General features: G+C 55.8%; 1 protein-coding gene, 2 long non-coding RNA genes and 1 other non-coding gene across 4 annotated transcripts in view; 3 read left to right on the forward strand and 1 right to left on the reverse strand.

Annotated features, from left to right (window-relative positions):
- Positions 1–57: 57 nt before the first annotated feature.
- Positions 58–4,980, forward strand: LOC102899157. The gene is made up of 2 exons (XR_440825.5): positions 58–971; positions 2,556–4,980. It is a non-coding gene; the product is annotated as an uncharacterized LOC102899157 (long non-coding RNA).
- LOC111561619 lies at positions 237–386 on the forward strand. Its single transcript, XR_002744243.1, has one exon. It is a non-coding gene; the product is annotated as a U12 minor spliceosomal RNA (small nuclear RNA).
- CYB5R3 (cytochrome b5 reductase 3) overlaps positions 3,956–23,297 on the reverse strand; it is a 26,486-nt gene continuing 7,144 nt past the window's right edge. Inside the window, exons 2-9 of the mRNA XM_045062469.1 lie at positions 22,245–22,376; positions 18,842–18,914; positions 18,348–18,454; positions 16,184–16,313; positions 15,607–15,690; positions 15,298–15,383; positions 12,527–12,626; positions 3,956–5,126 (exon numbers count right to left, since the gene is read on the reverse strand). Of these exons, the coding sequence (XP_044918404.1) occupies positions 4,954–5,126; positions 12,527–12,626; positions 15,298–15,383; positions 15,607–15,690; positions 16,184–16,313; positions 18,348–18,454; positions 18,842–18,914; positions 22,245–22,376 (885 nt within the window). The 3' untranslated portion in view covers positions 3,956–4,953. The remainder of the gene's footprint in view (positions 5,127–12,526; positions 12,627–15,297; positions 15,384–15,606; positions 15,691–16,183; positions 16,314–18,347; positions 18,455–18,841; positions 18,915–22,244; positions 22,377–23,297) is intronic.
- Positions 16,254–17,841, forward strand: LOC123386758. Its single transcript, XR_006601170.1, has 2 exons — positions 16,254–16,349; positions 16,429–17,841. It is a non-coding gene; the product is annotated as an uncharacterized LOC123386758 (long non-coding RNA).

Below are 23,297 nucleotides of genomic sequence, written 5' to 3' on the forward strand. Positions count from 1 at the left end.
TCCCCGTGAGCCTTTGCGACGCCAGCTGCTTATCTGCATACGGCGGTCGGGGGGCCTACGGTTCCCTGTTCTCCTCAGACGAAGAAATAAAATGGAAAGCGACATAAAAACTTAACTAGTGAATGAGACGAACTGCAAAGGAATCGGGCTCTTAGTTCAATGCTCGACTCTGATACTCACCGTAGGGCAAATGAGAATGGAATTTATTACCCTGGGAGTAACACGCTCTCCTTTTTATGCCTTAAACTTATGAGTAAGGAAAATAACGATTCGGGGTGACGCCCGAATCCTCACTGCTAATGTGAGACGAATTTTTGAGCGGGTAAAGGTTGCCCCTAAGGTGACCCGCCTACTTTGCGGGATGCCTGGGAGTCGCGATCTGCCCGTCCCCCTTCTAATCACTGAAAAAACAGACCGGTGTCTTCTGGTTAAATGTCAGCTTTAAAAGAGTAGGTAGTTTCTCGCGGAGTAACAGTTTGGGCTGCGGAAGGGTCCTTCTGTGCCTGTCAGCCCCGCACTTGGCATTTATTATCCCCGGTTTTTTTTTTCTTTGTCTTGCTAATAAATTGGCCTGGTTTTTCGATTTAGTGATTCACGGACTGTCTTCCGCTTGGCGACCGTAGCCAGTTTCTTGCCCCTGGAATCCTAGAATAAGGACAGCTGCCTACTTGTGGGTTAGAAACGAAAGATGCCTGCGGCTACCGGCTGCATACAGTAGGCGCTCGCGTTGCAGCTCACGGGGTGACAGCTGGAGGACCCCTTGGGTCCCCTCGAGCCGCGCTTCTTGGCGGTATGGCTTTCACCAGCAAATTGCTTCTCCTCGTTATGCTGCGGTTTACTTTGATCCATAAAATGGGGCAAATAGCAGGTCGTTGCGAGGGTTGCGTGATAGACTGAAAATCTCGGACACGCGGAATTGCCTTTGCTATAGAAGAGGCCGCCCCAGGACCCAGCGCTAAGCCCGGCACGAGGTAAGTGTCCAATATGTTTGTTGCTTGATCAGTGGAAAAGGAAAATAATAATAATACACGCAACGTCTTTAGAACAGCCAAGAGCACGTACTGTGCTGAGTTACTAATTTCTCAGTCCGGTGATGCCAGCGGAGTTACTGTCGACAGAGCACGCCACCATTCAGACTGGCATCAGAAGCTCTGCGGGCAAGGGCTGATAAAGCTGGAGGGCTGGGCACCAGACCGAGGAAGGGAATCCAAGTCCCATCAGCGCAGCCGCGGTGGGGTGCTGGCTGGCCTTCCCTTTCTTAGCTCTAGAGCGGGACCTCTAGCCTCTCCCTTCCTTCCTCCTTCCAGGAATTGCGGGGAGGGGGACCAGGTAGAGGAAGGGAGGGTCCCAGGCTCGCCTGCTGGGCAGGTGCAGAGGAACGAGGGAGGGGCCAGGGGACCGCGGGAGTTAAGGCCCCGACACGCCTTAAGGGCGATGTAAAACAGTGACCCAGGGGTTATTTTTTAAGCCAGTTCAGTAAGGTAAAGAATCGAGATCAGCTGTCAGCGGGTGGCCCTCCCCGGAGGCATTTCGGAGCTCCGTAGGGTGGTGTCGGCCGGTCGGCGGGACGGGGATCCGGGAATCCTGTCACGTGGCGGTTGGGGACTAGGGTGTGGCAGTCCTGAGGCGTGGGCCCTCCCCGCCTGCGGCATTCCAGGAGGGGTGAGGCCTGTTACGGTTCTCCCAGCCCGGGCTTCGCTCCATTTCGCTTAAGAGCACGCAGGACTTTTTGCCCAGTGTGAACAGGCACGGGGTTGCCGGGAAGGCAGCCGCGCCATAGCCAGAGGAACTGGGTCCTGCTTTGTTTGGAAACCCACCAAGAACGTTGCCCCGCCTGGGAAATCCGGGCCCCTGTCAGCGGGGACTGGGGGGAGTCAGGTTGCATTTAGAGGGGCTGTGACAGTCCAGGACTCCGCGCCTGGGCACACCCCTGCCCACCCTCCTTCTGGGGGACATGGGCCAGCATTTACACACTGAAATGTGCATCATTTTGTAAGTTCCTTTTCTTTCTTGCTCTTTTATAATATAGCTGGAGATTTGTGTTGATATTTTAAAATTCTGTGTGTAGGCTGGTGATATTACCTGCGAATTCACTTCAGGAGGCTAAAAGGGTCTGTTATAAATGTCACTTTAATTTGTTTTTTAATGTTTCCTTATTTTTGAGAGAGACACAGAGACAGAGCATGAGTGGGGGAAGGGCAGAGAGAGGGAGACACAGAATCCGAAGCAGGCTCCAGGCTCCAAGCTGTCAGCACAGAGCCCGACGCGGGGCTGGAACCCATGAACTGTGAGATCATGACCTGAGCTGAAGTCGGATGCTTAACCGACTGAGCCCTCCAGGCGCCCCTGTAAATGTTACTCTGAAAGGGTGGGAGTCAAGAGAGGGTAGAGACTCATGATCACTCACCCATTTTATGGGTGGGGAAACTGAGACCGGGTGAGAGGGTAGAGACCAGGTCCAACCCATGCCCTTCTCAGCTCCTGGGAACAGCCCTTCGTGAGCTCAGGCAGGTGTACATTTTGACCCTCAGGCCCGTTTTCTCATCCTCCAAAAGGGACCAGAATTGAGGAGACCTAACGCAAGTCCAGTGCTCTGCAGAGTCCCCAGCACATGGTAGGGGTGCAGAAGGGATTCCCAGGCCAAGCCCTTTGCTGCCCCAAGGAGCCCAGCCCTGCTCCAGGATGCGGGCCAGGGCCAGAACAGAGGTAAGAGAAGAGAGGAAAAAGGGGCTCCCGGGCCTGTGGCTTGGCTTCAGGCGTTTCTTCCAGTGCACTTCCCACCCCACCCCCACTCCCCTCCAGCCACACCGACCTTCACAGTGTTCCTGAAGCCATCCGGCAGACCTCTGCCCCATGGCCTTTGCACTTGCTGGTCACACCCTCTAGAACACTGCTAGTTTGCCTCCTTTCCAGCTTCATTTCCGCTGTCCCCTCAGCCACCTGCTTTCTTCCATCTGTTTCTTGACGTTAATCCCACAAGCTTGCTCCAAACCCAACGCCTCTGCACTCCCCGTTCCTGCCACCTTGAACACCTATCCCTGCAGAGCCAGCCTCGTTGTCTCTTCAGAGAAACCAGCCCTCGTTCCCACGTTGCCTTGTGGCCTAATTTGTCTTGGCATTTACCGTTTCACTCATGACACCATCTGGTACTTGGCTTAGGACTTTCTCACCAGTGCCCCAGTAGTCGGGGAGGGTGTGTGGGGGCAGCCGCGGCCGAGTCCCCAGCACTTGAATGGGACACAAGGGCACGAGGGGCTAGTGGACCCCCTTGGAGCCCTCCACCGGGGGAGCAATACCTGCCTTACTCAGGACTCCCCTCCAACCCGAAGGCCACTCGTCGCCGAGCCTCAAATGAACCCTGCTTCTCAGGGCCGACCAGAGGGGAAAGCAAGAAGGAAACCAGTGCGGACACACGGAGTCGTACAACACAGGGCTGGAGAGGGCTTCTCGCATGGCTGAGGTGGCAGGACTAAGGCTGGGCAGAAGCGGGGCCATTGAAAGGCTGGACCCCAGTGTCCCCGCGCCCTGGCCCAGCTTTCTGTCTCCAGGAATCTATCCTCAAAAAACAAAACGAGTCACCTGACAGGAGCGTGAAGAGAGCCGCTGTCACTTTCAAAATCCACAGGTGGGAAACAATCCAGCTGTCCAACCCCAGGGGACCTGCCACATAATGAATCATGATCCATGTGGGCTTATGGAGACCGTGTGACACGGGCCAACAGCAGCGGCCTCGGGTGGGCCACGTGGCTTCACCAGGGCGGTCGGCGTTTGCCTCTGGACGTCCGGTGTCTTTTCTCCCGGGTGTATTTTTCCGTACTGTCCAAACTTCACACAACAAACACAAACACACGTTTGAAATAAGTGCCGAGCCCCTTCTTGTCTCCTCCCCGCCCCCCCCCCCCCCACCGTCCCCACAATGACACAAGTCACAGAGCCTCCAGGAGCCCCAGAAGGGTTAGTGTTAGCAAAGTTTTATTTCAACGTCTTTTCTGCTCATAAATGATTCTGGAAAAGCCGATACGCAAGAGGCTCACCCACCCTCGTCTAAAGGCAACACTGAGGTCACTGAGAACGCTGCTCAGACAAACTCCCCTATGCTGGGGCGCAGGCAGCAGGACGGGCGGGTTTGGGGCAGAGGAATAAATAAACATCGTCTCAGCTCTGCCATCAGGGCCGGGGGCCCAGGGCCCAGAGGCAGCCCATGAGACTGCTGGGCCGACAGCTTGGAACTCCCAAAGCTGCCCGAAGTTAAGGTGTGTTGCAGAAAATGCCGAGGCTTCCGGAGGGCCTGCGTGTCCCCGGGAGGAGCCCTGGGCCGGTGGGCCAGTCTCCTCCTCCTGCTCCAGCCCCGGGAGAGCCCAGCTCCCTGCCGGCGGGGCCTGCCTGGGCGCTGGAGCGGGGGCAGACTCTCATCCCCACAGTCCCTGCCGAGAGCACTTTTTGGCATTACCTGTTATGTAGTGTCAGGTGGCTGTGACCCAGAGCAGGTAGTGAGGGGTGGCAGGTGAGGGTCCCGAGCCGGTGGCTGGGGGGGGGGGTCCCTGGCACCTGCAGCTCTGGGCTGCCCGTACACCTGTGTTTGCTTCCAGACTGCGGTCTGCTCTGGGAGGGGTGGGTGGATCGCAGTGCTGGAAGCCTTGGCCTAGTAGTGTGTGGGTGGGTGGGGTGGAGGCAGGGCGGGGCCAGGGCTGAGCATCACGGGTAAAAACTGAAGAGGGCCAGATGGTGGCTGGAGGTGGCCTGCCTGTAACAGCACCCTGCTCCCAAAGGGGTCCCTCGGGGGAACCAGCCCAGCGGGGTCACCACCGCAGCTCAGGCAGGGCGGGCTGCACCCAGGGCCGCAGCGGGAGATGTGGCGGGAAATGACGTTAAAGAACAACGGCGGGGAGGGCGGCTGTGGACGGGGCACGGTGAGTGCGCGGGGCAGGCGTGCGAGCAGCCAGGGCCTGGCCGTCAGAAGGTGAAGCAGCGCTCCTTGGGGTGGCCCACGCGGTCCAGGTTAGGCAGGCAGGCATACTGGATCATGGGCGGGGGCCCGCACATCAGTATCAGCGGCTCCTCCTCCGGGGGCGGAAGGTGGTCCCGGATCATTTCTTCATTTACGAAGCCCTGGCTGTAGTCCCAGGCTGCAGGCGGGAGACAAGGTGAGTCCCAGTGTGGCCATGTGACTGACCAACGACTGCCCACCTACCCCAAACCGCCTCCCCCTGACCATTAAACTGCTGTGCTGTGAATTCCTCCCTTCTTTCAACAAACATTGAAGAATGAAGAGGTTGATCCGAAGCAAACGTTTGCCCTGATCCCCTGCCCCAGCCTGGCTGACCCAGAACAAAGCAGCCAGTAAATAATTAACAAAATGGCAGTAAGTGAGTATCTATCGATAATTACTCTAAGCGTAAATGGACTAAATTCTCCAATCAAAAGTGACTGAGTGGGGGCGCCTGGGTGGCTCAGTCGGTTAAGCGTCTGACTTCAGCTCAGGTCATGACCTCACGATTCGTGAGTTCGAGCCGCTCGTCGGGTTCTGTGCTGACAGCTCAGAGACTGGAGCCGGCTTCGGATTCTGTGTCTCATTCTCTCTCTGCCCCTCCCCCACTTGTGCTGTCTCTGTCTCTCAAAAATAAATAAATGTAAAAATAAAAAAATTAGAGGAAAAAAAGTGAGTGGATAAAAAACAAGACCTATCTATACCAACATAAAAACAGACACATAGTTCAATGAAACAGAATAGAAGGCCCAGAAATAAACCCATGATTATATGGTCAATTAATCTTCAACAAAGGAGGCAAGAATGTACAATGGGAGTGGTGTCAAATAAAGCCTCGACAGGGCACTGGGCTGCTGTTGGTCTGAGGGGGGAAAATATATATACAACGGGAAAAAGACAGTCTCTTCTACAGACGGTGTTGGGAAAACGGGACAGCCACATGCAAAAGAATAAAACTGGACTACTTTCTTATGCCGTGTGCAAAAATAAACTCAAAATGGATTAAGAACCTAAATGTGAGACCTGAAACCATAACATTCCTAGAAGAAGGCACAGGCAGGAATTTCTCTTAACATCAGCCATAGCAACGTTTTTCTAGATATGTCTCCTAAGGCAAGGGAAACAAAAGCAAAAATAAACTATTAGGACGACATCAAAATAAAAAGCTTCTGCACAGCAAAGGGAACAGCCCACAAAACTAAAAGACATGGGGCGCCTGGGTGGCTCAGTCGGTTAGGCGTCCGACTTCAGCTCAGGTCATGATCTCGCGGTTTGTGGGTTCGAGCCCCGCATCGGGCTCTGTGCTGATGGCTCAGAGCCTGGAGCCTGCTTCCGATTCTTTGTCTCCCTCTCTCTCTGGCCCTCCCCCGTTCATGCTCTGTCTCTCTCTGTCTCAAAAATAAATAAACTTAAAAAAAAAATTTTTTTTAAAAACTAAAAGACAACCCGCTGAATGGGAGAAGTTACTTGCAAAGGACTTATCTGATAAAGGGTTAGTGTCTGAAGTATATAAAGACCTGATACAGCTCAACATCCAGAAAACAATCTAACTAAAAACTGGGCAGAAAACGTGAATATGCATTTTGCCAAAGAGGACATCCAGATGGCCAACAGACCTATGGAAAGATGCTCATCATCACTCATCATCAGGAAAATGCAAATCAAAACCGCAATGAGATATCACCTCACACCTGTCAGAATGGCTAAAATCCAAGCACAAGAAACAACAGGTGTTGGCGAGGACGTGGAGAAAAGGGAACCTCGCGTACTGCTGGTGGGAATGCAAAGTGGTGCACCTGCTATGAAGACCGTATGGAGGTTCCTCAAAAAATTAGAAACAGAATTACCCTATGATCCAGAAATCGCACTACTGGGTATTTACACAAAGAATACAAAAACACTAATTCAAAGGGATACATGCACCCCAGTGTTTATAGCGGCGTTCTCTACAACAGCCAAGATACCTTGGGAAGCAGCCCAAGCGTCCATTGATAGGATAAATGGATAAAGAAGATGTGGTACATATATACGAGGGAATATTATTCAGCCATGAGATGCCACGAAATCTTGCCATTTACAACATGGATGGAGCTAGAGAGTATTATGCCAAGTGAAATCAGGCAGTCAGAGAAAGACAATCCCATACGATTTCACTCATAGTGGAGTTTAGGGAACAAACCAACAAAGAAAAAAGAGAGACCAAAACCAGACTCTTTTAACTGTGGGAAACACAGTGATGGTGGCCAGAGGGGAGGGTGAGGGCCTGGGTGACACGGTGAAGGGATGGAGAGCACACTTTTCGTGATGAGCGCTGAGTAACGTATAGAACTTCCGAATCACTACCCTGTACGCCTGAAACTAATAGAACACAGCGTTAACGACACTGAAATTGCACGAAAACAGACGAACGGGACCTATCTTTGTGCTGCCTACAAGAACGCACTTTAGACTTTTGGGAGGACACACAGACCAAGAGTGAAGGGACGGAAACAGATGTTCTGTGCAAGTGGAAACGAAAAGAAAGCTGAGGTAAATAAGGGACAAAGATGGGAGAGACATCATGGTAAAGAGGTCAACCCCACAATGATGTAACATTGGTCAACACTTATGTGCCCAACATAGAAGTACCTAATCACATAAAGTAAATACTAACAGATCTAAAGGGAGAAAGAGAGAGCAATACAGTAAGAGTGGGGGATTTTAATACTCTGCTTATATCAATGGCTAGGTCACCCAGACAGAAAATCAGTAAGGAAACATTGGCCTTAGGCGACACATTAGGCCAGATGGACCTAACAGACGTTTACAGAATATTCCATCCAAAAGCACACCTCACATCTGTCAGGATGCCACCATCAAAAAGACAAGAAACAAGTGTTGGAGAGGATGTGGAGAAAAGGAAACCCTTGTGCACTGTGAGTACGAGCGAGTGCAGCTACTGTGGAAAACAGTATGGAGGGTCCTCAAAAAATTAGAAATAGAACTACCCTATGACCCAACAATTCCACTTTTGGGTATTTATCCGAAGAAAATGACGGGGCGCCTGGGTGGCGCAGTCGGTTAAGCGTCCGACTTCGGCCAGGTCACGATCTCGCGGTCCGGGAGTTCGAGCCCCGCGTCGGGCTCTGGGCTGATGGCTCAGAGCCTGGAGCCTGTTTCCGATTCTGTGTCTCCCTCTCTCTCTGCCCCTCCCCCGTTCATGCTCTGTCTCTCTCTGTCCCCAAAATAAATAAATGTTGAAAAAAAAATTAAAAAAAAAAAAAGAAAATGAAAACACTGGGGTGCCTGAGTGGCTCAGTTGGTTGAGCGGCTGGCTTTGGCTCAGGTCATGATCTTAGGGTTCATGGGTTCGAGCCCTGCACTGGGCTCTGCACCGACAGTGCTGAACCTGCTTCGGGTCCATTCTCTCTCTCCCCACCTCTCAAAAATAAAATAAAATATTAAAAAAAAGAAAATGAAACACTAACTCGAAAAGATATCTGCACCCTATGCTCCCTGCAGCATTGTTTACAATGAGCAAGATATGGAAGCAAACTAAATGTCCACTGATGGATGAATGGATAAAGAAATTGTGCTACAAATGCTTTCACAGAGCAAGAATTCCTTTCTCTTGAAAGGTCCTTCTAGCTGGACTAAGAATCAAGTTGACATGAGAGGGCTTAATAGGCGAAAATCAAATTTAATAGCCTATATACAGGGAATCCACACAGACGTGGAAATTCCAAAGGCAGTCAGGCAAAATGAGGCCCATATGTCATTCTGAACCTGGGAGAAGGGGGCAGACGTCTGAGACTTCAGAGGGAGGGAATGTACTTCATGGCAGGGTAAGAAGTGATGTTTGTTTATTAGATATTTGCCTTGCCATACAGATGAGTCACTCAGATAAAATTTACCTCTGATAATAGCCCTCATTCTGAGAAAGAACCCCCATTTATTTATTTATTTATTTATTTATTTATTTATTTACTATTTTTAAGTTTATTTTTATTTATTTTGAGACAGAGAGGGCAAGCAGGGGAGGGACAGAGAGAACGGGAGAGAGAAAAATCCCAAGCAGGCTCCGTGCTGTCAGTGCAGAGCCCGATGTGGGGCTCAAACTCACAAACCAAGAAATCATAACCCGAGCTGATACCAAGAGTCAGACGCTTAACCGACGGAGCCACCAGGCGCCCCGGAAAGACCCTCGATTTAGATTCTTCTGTGTGGTTGAGGAAGGGACAGAAGTTTCTCTTGAGCCCAACAGGGTCTCAAGTGCCTTCAGCTCAAAATAACCCATGTGCCAAAGTGGCACATTCTGGAGGGGAGGGGTGTGGGTGAGACCTGAACCCCTTCAATACAATGGAATATTATTCGGCCATAAAAAGAATGACATCTTGCCATCTGTGACAACATGGATGGACCTCGAGGGTGTTATGCTAAATGAGTCAGACAGAAAGACAAACACCGTATGAGTCACTTACATGTGGAATCTTTAAAAAAAAAAAAAAGAAAAGAAAGAAAAAACCCAAAGACAAAAAACCGCAAGCTCACAGAGAGAACGGATAGCTGGTTGCCAGAGGCAGGGGAGGGGGCTGGCAGAGGTGGGTGGAGGAGGTAGAAGTTTCTTTTGACTTTATTTTTGGTATAAGTTTATTTTACTTTTTAATGTTTATTTTTGAGAGAGACAGAGTGCTAGCGAGCAGGGGAGGGGCAGCGAGAGAAGGAGACACAGAATCCGAAGCAGGATCCAGGCTCTGAGCGGTCAGCACAGAGCCCCACGCGGGGCTCGAACCCACAAGTGGTGAGATCATGACCTGATCCCAAGTCTGACGCTCAACCGACTGAGCTACCCAGGTGCTCCAGTATAAGTTTATTTATTTATTATTATTATTTTTTAACGTTAATTTATTTTTGAGACAGGGAGAGACAGCATGAACGGGGGAGGGTCAGAGAGAGAGGGAGACACAGAATCTGAAACAGGCTCCAGGCTCTGAGATGTCAGCACAGAGCCCGACGCGGGGCTCGAACTCATGGACCGCGAGATTGTGACCTGAGCTGAAGTCGGTCGCTCAACCGACTGCGCCACCCAGGCGCCCCAAGTTTATTTTTAAAGATATGCACGGGACTGAGCTGTATTTGCTAGTATGTAAAATGCGCGGCTATAGAAGACATCGCAAATGGACATGGATTTTGTTTAAATAGTGCGTTTTTCTTTACACGTGTGCTGCACAGGCCAGCCGCACTTGCACGTGAGCTGGCCCCAGGCCCCATTCCTTCACTCAGTTCCACGACGGCCCGTGCCCGCCTGCTACACCATCTTTCCCGTGGCACCTAGAATTTCAGCTTCTACCTAACGTTGTGGCAACAGCTCGACTCCTCCTGAACTGTGGGTCAGGGTAACAATAAAGGCAAGTGCGAGGTGCCAGGAGACGACCCAGCCCAGCTCCTCCTCTGGCGGGCAGCGGGTGCCCCTTACAACAGCCCCCAGGAGGCCGCGCTCTGGTGTGTGCCACCAGCAGGGGTCAGCGCCGGCCCCTCCTCGCAGGCAGCGGGGACAAGGAGGCCCCGCCACGCCACGGGTGGAGCCTACCCTCCCACGCTACTAGAAACTGTAACCAGAAGGGAGTAAACCTCTCCCGTTCCTCTCATTCCCGCCCCCCCCACGGCCCCGACTTCCAGTGAGACACAAATACAAGCCAAATGTTCCTTTCTTTACTGTAAAAAAAAAAGAGAAACTCCAGGAACCAGTGCTCCTGCCACCCCTCCCTGCCGGACTCTACAGTTTGCCCGTGAACAGCACGGGTCCACTTACGTGTGCATTTTTTCCGCTTAGTGCAGTACAGTAAATATATTTTCTTTACGGTTTTCTTAACACCACCTTCTCTGGCTTACTTTATCGTAAGAATACGGTGTGTAAAAATACACACGATGTGTTAATCGGCTGTTATCGACAAGGCTTCTGGTCAACAGTAGGCTATTTTAGTAGTTAAGTGTTTGTGGAGTCAAAAGTTATATGCTGGGGCACCTGGGTGGCTCGGTCGGTTAAGCGTCCGACTTCGGCTCAGGTCATGATCTCACAGTTCATGGGTTCGAGCCCCGCGTCGGGCTCTGTGCTGACAGCTCAACCTGGAGCCTGCTTCGGATTCTGTGCCTCCCTCTCTCTCTCTGCCCCTCCTCCGCTCGCTCACACTCTGTCTCTCTTTCTCTCAAAAATAAATAAACATCAAAAAAAAAAGTTATATGCAGATTTTTCGACGGCACGGTCAGCGCCCCTAATCCTGCTGTTGCCCAAGGGTTAGGTCCTCTGCTCTATAACGTGCTAATAAACCTATTTCGTGTTCATCTTCCTCCACGAGAGCGTCAGCTCACGGGGCCAAGCTGGCTTCCTGAACAGAGCGAGGGCTCCACCAGGAGCCTGGATGGGCTGGTCCAGGCCAGCCGGCCGGCCAGGGGCCTCAGGGCACTGCCGTCCGGTCCACAATTCACCTACATCCCAGCCTAGGTCTCAGCCAGGAGGCCCAGGACCCGATCTGTCAACCCTGAAGGGTGGCTCCTCCCACTCATGAGATGGGCACCTGCCCCTAGAGCCCGTCTGCCCGGTTCCAGGGGAGGTGGACGCCGGGGGGGGGGGGGGGGGGCGGATGCGAATGACATCACACGCCGGTGCCCTAAGGATGCTTCAAAAATGTCCATTTCCCACCACTTAGAAGTTTCCCATGAAAATGCAGGGCCCTGCTTCTCTTGAAAAGCGGAAAGGCCCGGCCCGTGGGGCTGCAGCCTGACCCGAAGGAAGGACACGGAAGGACGGCGGGCTGAGGGGCCTCCGGAGGGAGTGGGGGTCTCCGAGGCTGCACCACCTCCCTGCAGGCTCCCAACCCTGCAGCCAGACGCCATCAGGACCACCGGCCAAGAAGCCCGACCTGCTGCTTTCTCACAGCAAAGAAGAGACTCAGGTATTTCCCGTACCCACGTCTCCACCCAAAGCGGGAGAATGAAGCGCATTTAACTCCCAGGGGGCAGCCTCGGTTCGGGTTTTGGAGGTGGCCCTCATCCACTGCCTCCTACGTGACCTTGGCAAACAGCCTACCCGGACAGGTCGAATGAGGGTAAGGGTGCGTCGGCCCGGCCCCCAGCCGCTGCCCAGGGAAAAGATGGGCGTAACGTGCCTTACAGGGTACAAAGTACAAAGCGGGGGCAGTTGCCCCCGACCCCAGCAGTGACCCTGAAGACCTGCCCCAGAGTGAGCCCCCCGCCAAGGGGAGAAAGGCCAACTTTCTTTGTCCGGTGGGAGGCGGGGCAGCCAGGGAGGGCCTTGGGCTCTGGGGAGGAGGATGTGGGTTCAAGCCCCGGCTCTGGTGCTTTCCAGCTGTGTGCTGTGGGACACTTACCTCCCCTCTCCGATCCCTCCTTCCTCATTTTTGTGAGAGGGCATCACACTACCTCCCTCGCACACGGCCACCCTGAGCACCACTGGAGACGAAGGGTGCAGAAGGCTCAACCCTGGGAAGGGTCCAGCGCCACCCCCCCGCCCCCGGCCCCCTCAGCGCTTCCTCCCCTCACCTTCGGGAGCTTTGTCCACCGTGTACCAGAGCTTGAAGCGAGCAGAATGTTCGTTCCTCAGTTCCTCCAGCTCGGGCCGCAGCAGGATGTCCTTCTCAGTCTGCGGGGGACAGGGCCCAGCGGTCAGCAGGGACGGCTCGTCATCCCACCCGCTGGGGGCCACGCACTTGGCGGCGCTTGCTGGGGAGCGGCCCGGCGGAGCCGAGCCAGACTCCCAGAAACTCCCAGAAACCCCCGCCCCGCTCTGCCCACCTCGCCGGAGGAGCGGATCAAAGCTGCAGACCAGACGTTCATTACAAACGGCGTCTGCGGAAGGCGCCCAGCGCTGTGGGAGACGTGCCCCCTGTAAGCGGGAGCGGGGAGAGCGAGCAAACGAGGCCGGGCACACGCAACCGCAGAGCAGGGACGGACCGTCCTGACCGTCCACTTAAAAGAGCCAACCGTCCCGCCACCCTCATCCCTCGGCCCAGCCTCTTTGTGCTCTGGCGTCTCGGGCTGTATATCCGTAAACTGGGAAATGGAGACACTGCTCCCCAGGTCACACCCACTCCTTCCACAGCCTCACCCATGCTGACCCCCTGCTCGACCTACAGCTCCCCACTCTCTGCTCACACCGGCCTCATCCGGCTGGCCCCACGTGACCCTGTCCTTCAGCCTGGTACCACCTCCTCCAGGAAGCCTTCCCGGACTCCCCAGGGGCACCGGCGTGCTCCTCACATGGGCCCTCTGACCACGGGCCTTTGCCTCATGCGTTCACAGATCACAGAAGATAGAAGGGGCTCCTCCAATCAGTGGGCAGCCTAACTGACCTCATGGGACTGTTATTAAACTGGGGGCCTGGGGCGCCTGGGTGGCGCAGTCGGTTAAGCGTCCGACTTCAGCCAGGTCACGATCTCGCGGTCCGTGAGTTCGAGCCCCGCGTCGGGCTCTGGGCTGACGGCTCAGAGCCTGGAGCCTGTTTCCGATTCTGTGTCTCCCTCTCTCTCTGCCCCTCCCCCGTTCATGCTCTGTCTCTCTCTGTCCCAAAAATAAATAAACGTTGAAAAAAAAAAAAAAATTTAAACTGGGGGCCAAAGAGCTCTGTCAACCAGAAGGGATCGCCCACTCACAAAGCACTACTGAGCCCCTGGGCCAGGGCAGAATGGCCTCCCCACAGAGGCAGACAGCGAGAGATGCAGAGATGTAGTTTCTCTGTCCCACGTGACCAATGGCACCCGGACAGGCTCAGCGAAAGGGACTATTGGGGGCGCTTAGTGGCATCGAGAGGTGGGCAGGAAAAGACAAATAATTCGAAGCCGCAGCGATGAACGTTTGCTGAGTACCCGCTGCGTGGAGGGCGTCTTGCTACAGGAGGGGCTGACCCAGCCGTACTTGTTCTCATAAGGACCCCGCAGTCCTGACTCCTCAGTGTTCCCCTCTGGGAAATGGGCTGCAGGCAGGAAGCACGAGCCTCTGAGTGTCTCGGGGAGGAGGGTGTTGATCGTTTCTCCCATTTCTAAGGGGGGCAGGGGGCCGTGCCTGTGGTGATGGGAGTGAGAACACGGCCAGGGCTCAGGCTCGACAAGCTCTGTGTGAAAAACTACGGAAAATATAGGAGAAAAGAAAAATCACCCAATAGTCTTATCAGGTCAGTCTTACCCGATAGAGATAACACGTTAGAATTTTTTGTGTATCTTTTAGACTTTGTTTTCTTTTTCTTTTCATGTTTGTTGGTTTGTTTGTTTGTTTGTTTATTTGAAGAGAGAGTGAGCACGTGCATGTGAGAGAGCAGGGGAGGGGCAGGGAGAAGAAAAGAATCCCAAGCAGCCTCCATTCTATCAGCACTGAGCCTGACGCGGGGCTCGATCTCACAAACCATGAGATCATGACCTGAGCTGAAATCAAGAGTCAGACACTTGACTGGCGGAGCCACCCACCCCCGGGCCCCTTGGCAGCCCCCTCGGTGGGCCTCAGAGCTGTGTCCTGCAGCTGTGCGGGTCCAAGGACTCAGGCAGGCCCCTCCCCCTCTGAGCTTGGTTCCTCAAAGATGGGCCCTGGGGCAAGCTGACCTGAACCACATCCGAGAGGCGCAGGGGGCTGGGCATGGCCCCCCCACTGTTGGGGGATGGGTGTCTCACCTTGGCTTTGCCCCAAAGGAGTACCACTCTGCAAGACCCACACATTCAGTCATAAAACAATGAATCTAGAAAGACCCTGGGGATGACCTGGCTTCATCAGTTCATTCCACAATGAGGGAGCAGAGCCCAGAGACGGCAAGTGGCTTGCCCAAGGCCACACGGCAGGCCTGGGCAGGGGGACACGCACTCAGGAGCCAGAGAGACCGGGTCCAAACCCCGCCCCAACACCCCCAGCTCAGGGACGGCATGCACGTGTGCTCTCGGCCCCTCTGGCTCCAGGCCAGCCCCCACCCAGCCCAGTGTTCTTGCCCTTCACTGCCGGGTTCCTCACTGTTTGTGGAGTGAGCTCTGAGATTCAAAGGAAGCAGCCAGGGAGCAAACCCCAGGGTGGGGGGTGCTCCAGGAGCATCACCCCCTCCACCCCCTCCACCCCCGCCCCCCCGAGCAGCCCCACTCAGGTCAGACCCTGGGCTCTGGACTGTAAAGCCTGACGCCCACCAGCTACAGCGAAAGCTACCCGTGCACAGGACGCTCAGAGGACCCTCACGTTTCAGCCACAGAGCCGTGCAGATCCCCCGATGCGTGCCCCGCAGGGGCCGGCACCCCCTCTGGGGGAGCCGGGCCCGCGCATCTGTGTCGGGAACACTCACTGACCTGGTTGGCAAAGAGCAGGTGGCACACGGTGTGGTCATCTGGGTCTTTCATGATGGCGCGGATCACTTGTAGCATCGGAGTGATGCCTGCGAAACAGCAGCCCCCCCGCGCTGTGAGTACCAGCTGTGTACGGGCACACAGGCCCAGCAGCGCCAGGCAGGCACGGGGTGGGGTGGAGGGGAGGTGCCAGGACAACCAGGCCCGGGCTCCTGACCTTGGGGAGCTCACGACTGCTTCTATCTGTGCCCTGACCCTGACCCGTGACATCTGCCTGCTGGGGGCTCAGCGAAGGGCTCTGGGTCCACATACCGGTGCCTCCTGCAATCATGCCGACAGACTTCGCCGTCTTGATGACGGGGTTGGATTTCTTGTCTGGACGGATGGCAAACTTTCCTGGGGAGAGGAGAAGGTAGAAGGAGACGGGGAGACCCCAGCTCTCAAACAGGCGGTACTTGGGGCTGGACGGGCCGGGGAACCCGTTCCCGCTTCGGGGGCCTGAGGTGTGGGCAGCCAGCCGGGGGCAGGGAGACGATGGGAAGGCGGAGCTACAGGCCAAGGGGAGTGCAGGGGTGAGCCCCTCACTCCCACCGCAGACGGTACTGGGGGGCAGCGGGGGGGCTGGGGAGCGGGACGTGCTCCAGCTCGAAGCTTTCACTTGTTTTCAGACAAACCAAGCTGGTCTGGGGGCCACATCTGGCCCCCAAGGGCAGCCCGTGTGCAGGCCCTGTGCTGGCCAATCTCCCTCCTCTATGGCCGAATAAACCGAGGCCCCAGAGAGGAGACGGCCTGCCCAACAAGAGTCACCCACCCAGACAGCGGCAGAATCGGGGCCCTGCACCCAACCTTCACCGCGCCCGCGGGGCCCCGGGATTCCAACCCAAATCACCTTTGCCCTGGTAGACCAGCAGCCCGTTCGGGCCCCGGAACTCAATGGTGTCCCCAATCTTCATGCTTTCCAGGTACTGGGACATCTTGCCCCCAGCAGGAAACTTGGGATGGGTGTCTTTGAAGTAAACCTGCAAGACATTCCCACAGTCTGTAGGGTCACCAGGGTAAGCTCCGGGCCACAGAGGGACGAGAGGAACCTCTTCTGGGTTTCTTCTGCAGCCTGTGTGTGGCTTTCTCTCGCAGTGCCCCGGCCAGCCGTCTGCGTGCCAGCCCCCCCGGAGTCCGCCCTTCCCCAACATCCCCCGGGAACACAGAGCCTCGGCCTGCTGCACAAGGCGACCAACCCGAGGGCCTGCTGCATCAACGTTCTGCGGAGAACTGTCTCCGTGCCCCCTCCCTGCAGGAGATTCCCACGCGGTCAGCGCAGAAAAGCCTCTGGGGAGATGGGCTGGGCCCCACCCCTCCTGTGTATCCTCAGCTCTTTCCGTTCTGTGCTGTCATAGAGACAGCGCTCCTGGAACAATTCCCCCCCGCCCCCCTCCCGTGCCCTTTGGGACTTCCCCTCTGGAAGAAGGGAAAGGCTACAAGAAAGACACGGGGAGACCGAGGGTGAGCAGCTCGCCCTGGCCAGGGCTGAGGGTGCTGGGCCTCGAGGGGCAAGCAGGAGTGATGGGCAGGGAGGGGGCGGCTGGGGAGGGTGCGGGGACAGGGAGAGGCACGTGGGCCAGGACTCTGGCCAACGGGAAGCAGGGAGCAAGGTCTCTGAGGCAGGAGGGTCTGGTCTTCCTGAGTCTCCCATCCTCTACTTGGATCCCCCCCACCGACACCTTCTCCACATCCGGCTAGAGTGATTCCAACAAGAACAGAGGTCTGAACCGGACCACCTTCCCTCTCCTTCTGGATAAAGGCCCAAACCTTACCGGGCCCCCAAGGCCCTGCCTGCCCCCCAACCTCCCCCTTCTTGTCCTCTGAAGCCCCCGCCCTTTGTGTCAGTCTAAAAGCCTCCTTCTGACTTCAGGGCCTTTGCACCGGCAAGGTCCTTTTCCTTCCTCTCAGTCTGGGCAACGCGTCCTCGGCCCCCACATCTCACCCCCCTGTTGCCTGCCCAGGGGAGCAGCGCCCATCACCCCACCTGCCTCACCTCTGGTGCCATTCCAGGCGCTCAGTCTCACATGTTTGTCCCCTGGAGCAAGGGGGTCCACTCTCCAGGCGAAGACAGGCTCCCGAGGCTAGGCCTGGGCACCCAGCACGATCAAAATGACCCCGAGCTAAGGAGGGACCCAGGCCACAGCCTGGACTGACAGACCCTGCTCCCTTCCTGCCCTCACAGCCCCTGGGCCTCAGCTCTGGCCCAGAGGGGGTCTCTGCCGGTCCTTCCACCATGAAGCGCCTAGTGAGGGGACCCACGCAGTGGAGGTAGGACAGTAAGCCTGGTCCACAGGAACGCTGAGCCAGGGTGGCCATGGGGGTTGGGGCCCATACTGGGAGGGCCTCCGACAGCCCACATCCAGGCCTGGGCTGGTTCATAGTAGTTGGACGTGTAATCCAAGAACATGGATCATTCTGGAAAGCCTGTGCTTCTAACTTTCACAAAAGTGTACTGTGCTGCAGTTGGCATTGCTTTTTCCACTCAATACGATGATTTTTAAGATCCTTGCTGGTTATTCTGCGCCTCTCTGGTTCTAAAGGCTGCGTCTCCACAGTGTGTGCTCAGCCCTGACCCACGATGGATCCCAGGTCTCCAGACAACAGCCCCCAGCTCCTCACACTGCTCCTGAGGGGCCCGTGGGCCGTTTCCTCAGGAAAGTGTGCTCAGGAAAGGACTTGCTGGTCACAAGACCGCGTGACCGAGTGCAGTGAAGCGAGCACCCTGGGGCCACCACCAGGGACCCAGCGCCCCAGGCTTTGCCCGTCCAAGAGCGGGAAGGTGAGCCCTGCACGAGCTGCTCGACCTTCCTGGTTTCTCTTCTGCAGACGATCTGTCCTGAGTTGAAGACACTCATCCTGAGCCCCAGCGCCTGCCCTCTGCCAAGACCTCCATATTGGCTTTTGCTGGGGAGCCAGAGTTTGCCAATCATTCAGAAACCAGGTGCAAGGGGGCACTGGGCCTTCAGAGACCAGGTCACCCCTGCCCCCATGCGGTCATGGCCCTGAGACCTCACCTTGATGACCAGGTCCACAAAACCCTTGTCGTCATCGCTGGAGACGGGAGTGTAGGGCCGGATGACCAGGTTTCCATCGATTCGAGCCGAGAGGTAGATGTGCTGGCCTGTAGGACGAGGAGGGGTGATTCTGGGAGTTCTGGAGGGGCCGCCAACTGTCTCTGCAGGGTCCACTGAGGCCAGTCAACTCACCGCCCTTTGCCCCACCCCGTACTGAAAGCCTGGCCTGGCTTCGGCTCCACGACCCCCTTCCCGCCCCCACGGGGATTCCCACCACGTCCCAGTTCCTGCAGCCACACCTTTGCTCACGCTGGTACCGCTGCCGGGGACAGCAGCGACTTCCCCTCTCCGGCTGACGCTCATCCCTGGAGGCCCCCCATGGCTGTCACCTTCTCCTTGAAGCCTTCCCCACTCTCCCTAGTTCAAGGGCAAAGCTCCCACCCCCCGCGGCCCAGCACCCGGTTCCACTCGGGCTGGGTCAGGGCTGCGCTCACCGACGGGGAGGCCCAGGATGTGCTGGGGCGACGGCAGGGCGAAGCGGAACCGCCGGGTGTCATGGTTGATAACCTGCAGGGAGGCCCGAGCTGTTAGACGGCACCCGGGGCAGGGGGACCCCCGACCCCCGAGCTCCCAGCGCCCAGTGTGAGAAACGATGCTGATTCACGTGGACTCACAAGCTGCACACACGTGGGCCAACGCTGGGTGTGCCTCTGCTCTCACTGGCCCAGAGAAGGGCAGGGACCCAACCGGGGCCACACAGCAAGGTGGTCAGGGTAAGGAATGAACTCGGATCCCAAAGGAAGGCTGCCAGATGGCTCAGGAAATTCTGGGGGCAAGAGAGAGGACCCAAGCCTGCCATCGGCTTGGACAGTGTCCTGGGGTGGCAGGAAGAGCTCGGGCCCCGGGCTGGCAAACTAGGGGCAGGGCCGAGACGAGGCCTCTGTGGGGTCTCCCCTGCACCCGGTGCAGCCAGGAGTGTGGGTGTGGAGGGGCCGTCCAGACGGCAGGCAGCTGTCAGGCACACGTTCACGCCCACGTGAGACTAGGCGATGTGGCAACGTGCGCTCGTGGACACAATGTCATCACTGGGGACAACAGACTTCTCCGAAGGCACGGAGCATCACTCTGAGCGTCCCTGAAGTGTGCAAGCAGAGCCCGGGGGTCTGATCTCAGGAAGCCAGAGCCCAGCCACCTCTCAGGACACTGGGCTCGGCAGCCAGAGGTCTCCCCGCCCCAGCAGCCCAGGCCCGAAGCCGCATCCCCCGGAAACCTTGCACTCCATGCAAACTGAGCCCCAGGCCTCCTGGGAACGGAGCCCAGGGTTCTCAACTGGTCCTGGGGCTCCAGGTCAGAAACCCACATGCCAGTTTTTGGAAGAAGAACAGAAACGAGGGAAAAACACCGATAATTATTGTGCCGGCCAACGCTAGCAAGGCACAGCAGAAGTCACGCGCGAACATCGGTGCAGAGCTCCGCACGGTGCCGGCATTCGGCTGCTGGCCATGATGAGCTGAGCAGTAGAGCCCCAGAGGTTCAAGGGGACCGTGCAAGTCAGTGGGCCCAGGAAGGGCAGGCGGTGGGGGCCTCCCTGTGCCTGTGGGGGAGCTCGGCGAAAGTTTCCCAAAGTCGACCCACCTGCTGACCCCAAAAAGCCACCACTAGGCTATAACGGGCGTGGGGGCAGATTTAACTGCTAGGACATTTGCCACAGGCCTGGTCAAAGGGAACTGGGGGGGTCCACTGTGTGACGTCCCTATGAGGAAATACGAGACAGTCATCAATGAACTAGGGGTGCACCTGGGCGGCTCCGTCAGTTGAGCGCCCAACTACGGCTCAGGTCACGGTCTCGCAGTTCGTGGGTTCGAGCCCCACATCAGCCTCTCCACTCTCAGTACAGAGCCTGCTTCAGATCCCCTGTCCCCCCTCTCTTCCCCTCCCCTGCTTATGCTTTCCCAAAGATAAATAAATTTAAAAGATAATAATAATGAACCAGGGGAGCCTGGGGGGCTCAGTCGGTTAAGCGTCCAACTTCAGCTCAGGTCATGATCTCGCGGTCCGTGAGTTCGAGTCCCATGTCGGGCTCACTGCTATCAACAGAGCCCGTTTCAGATCCTCTCTGCCCCTTCCCCGCTCATGTGCTTTCTCTCTCTCTCTCAAAAATAATAAAAAAAAAAATTTTTTTAATCAGGCTATTAAAAGAAAGAGAAAGTAAGTACACACCTAAAACTCCATACATCATATATACGCGAATGTGATGCCCAGAAGAAGGCTCACACTGGCCCATGAATGGGACCCTCTGCACAGGGGTGGTGTGGGGGGGATGAGAAAGATGGGGCATTCATACTTTATAAACAGGATTTTTAGAGTGAACACGTATAAATCATACATTACTTCTGGAATTAAAATTGTTAAAATGATGGGGCGCCTGGGTGGCTCAGTCAGTTAAGCGGCCGACTTCGGCTCAGGTCATGATCTCGCGGTCCATGAGTTCGAGCCCCGCGTCGGGCTCTGTGCTGACAGCTCAGAGCCTGGAGCCTGTTTCAGATTCTGCGTCTCCCTCTCTCTGACCCTCCCCTGTTCATGCTCTGTCTCTCTCTGTCTCAAAAAAATAAATAAACGTTAAAAAAAAATTTAAAAAAAACTGTTAAAATGTCTACAAAACCTATTGAAAGGGTAAGTCTGGTCTCATCTGGGAAGTGGCGGGTTTTTTTCCTCTTTGGTTTTTGACTTTTCAATGAACTCCTGGTACGAAAGCCGCTCAGGAAGCCCCAATTCTGCGCCTCGGGGACTTGGGACTGATGTGGAGCCTACGGTGGAGCAGGGGCCCAGGGTTCAGGGCCTTGCAGGTGACTTTCTCTGCTCCATGACTCAGTTTTCCCTGTCACACCCCTTCCGAGGCAGCTGCGGGTGGCCAGAAATAGCACAAGGGAGGGGTTCTGATGAGGGAGAGAGGAGCAGCCGCTAAAGGGAGGCAGCGCAAGGGAGGGAGAGGGTGGTTTTAAATCATGATCAGAAGTTTGAAACGGAAAAGCGTCCAACAGGGAGGGCAGGAGCAAGCCCTCCAGACAGGCAGGGGGAGCCACACAGAGGGATCATGAGGTCACGCAGGGAATCTGCACAGAGGCAAAAGATATCTGAGTCCAAGAAGCACCAGGCCCCGAGTCGATGGCCGTGGGGGCGAGGAGGAGTCATTAGCTTTAAGGAAAGGGGCACCGGGACGGGAAGCACGTGGGACCAAGGCAAGGGGCAGGCCTGAGTCCTGGTCCTTCCCCTAACACACAGTGTGACCTCCGATAACCCCCTACTCCTCTTTTGCCCTCTGTTTTCCCATCTGTTCAATGGGTGCTTAGACCCAAAAGTCCTGAGGGGTCCCTCTTGCTCTGACCTTCTGTGGGCTAGAGAGTGTGGTTCAGAGAACAGGCTCCGTGGTCAGAGACATAGGTTCAAATCCCTTTGCCGCTTACTAGTAGCCTTAGAAAGGGACATCACTTCGGGGCACCTGGGAGGCTCAGTCAGTTAAGTGTCCAACTTCAGCTCTGGTCGTGATCTCATGGTTCGTGGCTTTGAGCCCCACATCCGGCTCTGTGCTGACAGCTCGGAGCCTGGAGCCTGCTTCGGATTCTGTGTCCCCCTCTCTCTGCCCCACCCCTGCTTGTGCTCTGTCTCTCTGTCTTTCAAAAATGAATAAACGTTAAAAAAAATAACATTTAAAAGAAAGGGACATCACTTCAATTTTCCCATCTGTGAGATGGGCAGACAATAGGACCTACTTCGGGGGGGGGGGAGGGGGGCATGCCCTGGGCACACAGCAGGTGCCAACAAACACTGTGATGCAGGCAGGGAGACAGAGGAGCCTCCAGGGGCCCATACCCTGCCCCCATGGTGACTGGCACTCACCTCCTTGTCGATGAGCCTCAGCGGGTACTTGATGTCCGGGCTCTCAAGGGTGATGGCCGGGGTGGAGCGATGGAACAGCTTCATGAACAGGTTGTAGAGGAACCAGACTGGGGAGAGGACCACGTGGCCCAACTGAAATGACAGTGACAGACCCACGAGGTCAGCGTGGGCACGGGGAGGGGCCTGCCGCCTGTCTTTCCCGCAAACACACCAGTTGTTTCACACCTCCAGGCCTCTCTCTGCTCATGCTGTCCCCTCTTCCACGAGCACCCTCTCCCCCACCATCCTCATCCAGGGAACCCCATCACCTACTTTGGCGTCGGCTGGGAGAAGTTACAAAAACAAGACACGTGAAACCTATCAGTTATTCCTCAGTCACTGGAAAAGCTCCATTTCCCAGATGAACCAGGACAAAGAAAGCTACCTAACTGGGCACGTATCCCTTTTCACTTTGCCTGCTAGGAAGCTCAGAGTAAAGCTCACAAGTAATTATGCTTAACCTTGAGCACTGTGTGCCTGTGCTCCCTCCCTCCTTCCCTTCCTTTAGTCAGTTTCCCTGGTCCTACTAAGTGACCTCAAGTGCTAGCTCTATTTAGACAGACAAACCCCTGAGCCCCAGGATTCCGCCTTCAGGTGTGGGGGACAGCTGAGGCACTGAACTGGACACTGGGAAGCTCTGCTCCTTGCTGGCTGTGTGATCCTAGGTAAGTCCCTTCCCCTCTCTGAACTGGACCGGGTGACCTGCAAGGTCCCCTGAAGCTCTGAGAGTCTACTGCTCAGCACCATGCTGAGCCCCACACAGGTGTTCGTCCCAGGACAACCCTCACAGGGTTGCAGATGAGCCAGCAGCTCAGAGGGGTGAAGCAACTTGCCCACACTCACACAGCTGGTGGGCGGGGAGCCGCAATTTGAGCCCGAGTCCGCCTGCTTCCCCAGTCACACTCTCCAACTACCGGCCCATGCTCATCGTGCTGTGTGACCCTCAGAGGCTCCTCCTTTTGCCAACGCCCTGCCCCCCACATCTCAACCTCGGAAAGACCCTAAGAGGTGGTT

This window comes from Felis catus, chromosome B4 (assembly GCF_018350175.1).
Source record: "Felis catus isolate Fca126 chromosome B4, F.catus_Fca126_mat1.0, whole genome shotgun sequence".
In the NCBI taxonomy this organism is placed as follows: Eukaryota; Metazoa; Chordata; class Mammalia; order Carnivora; family Felidae; genus Felis; species Felis catus.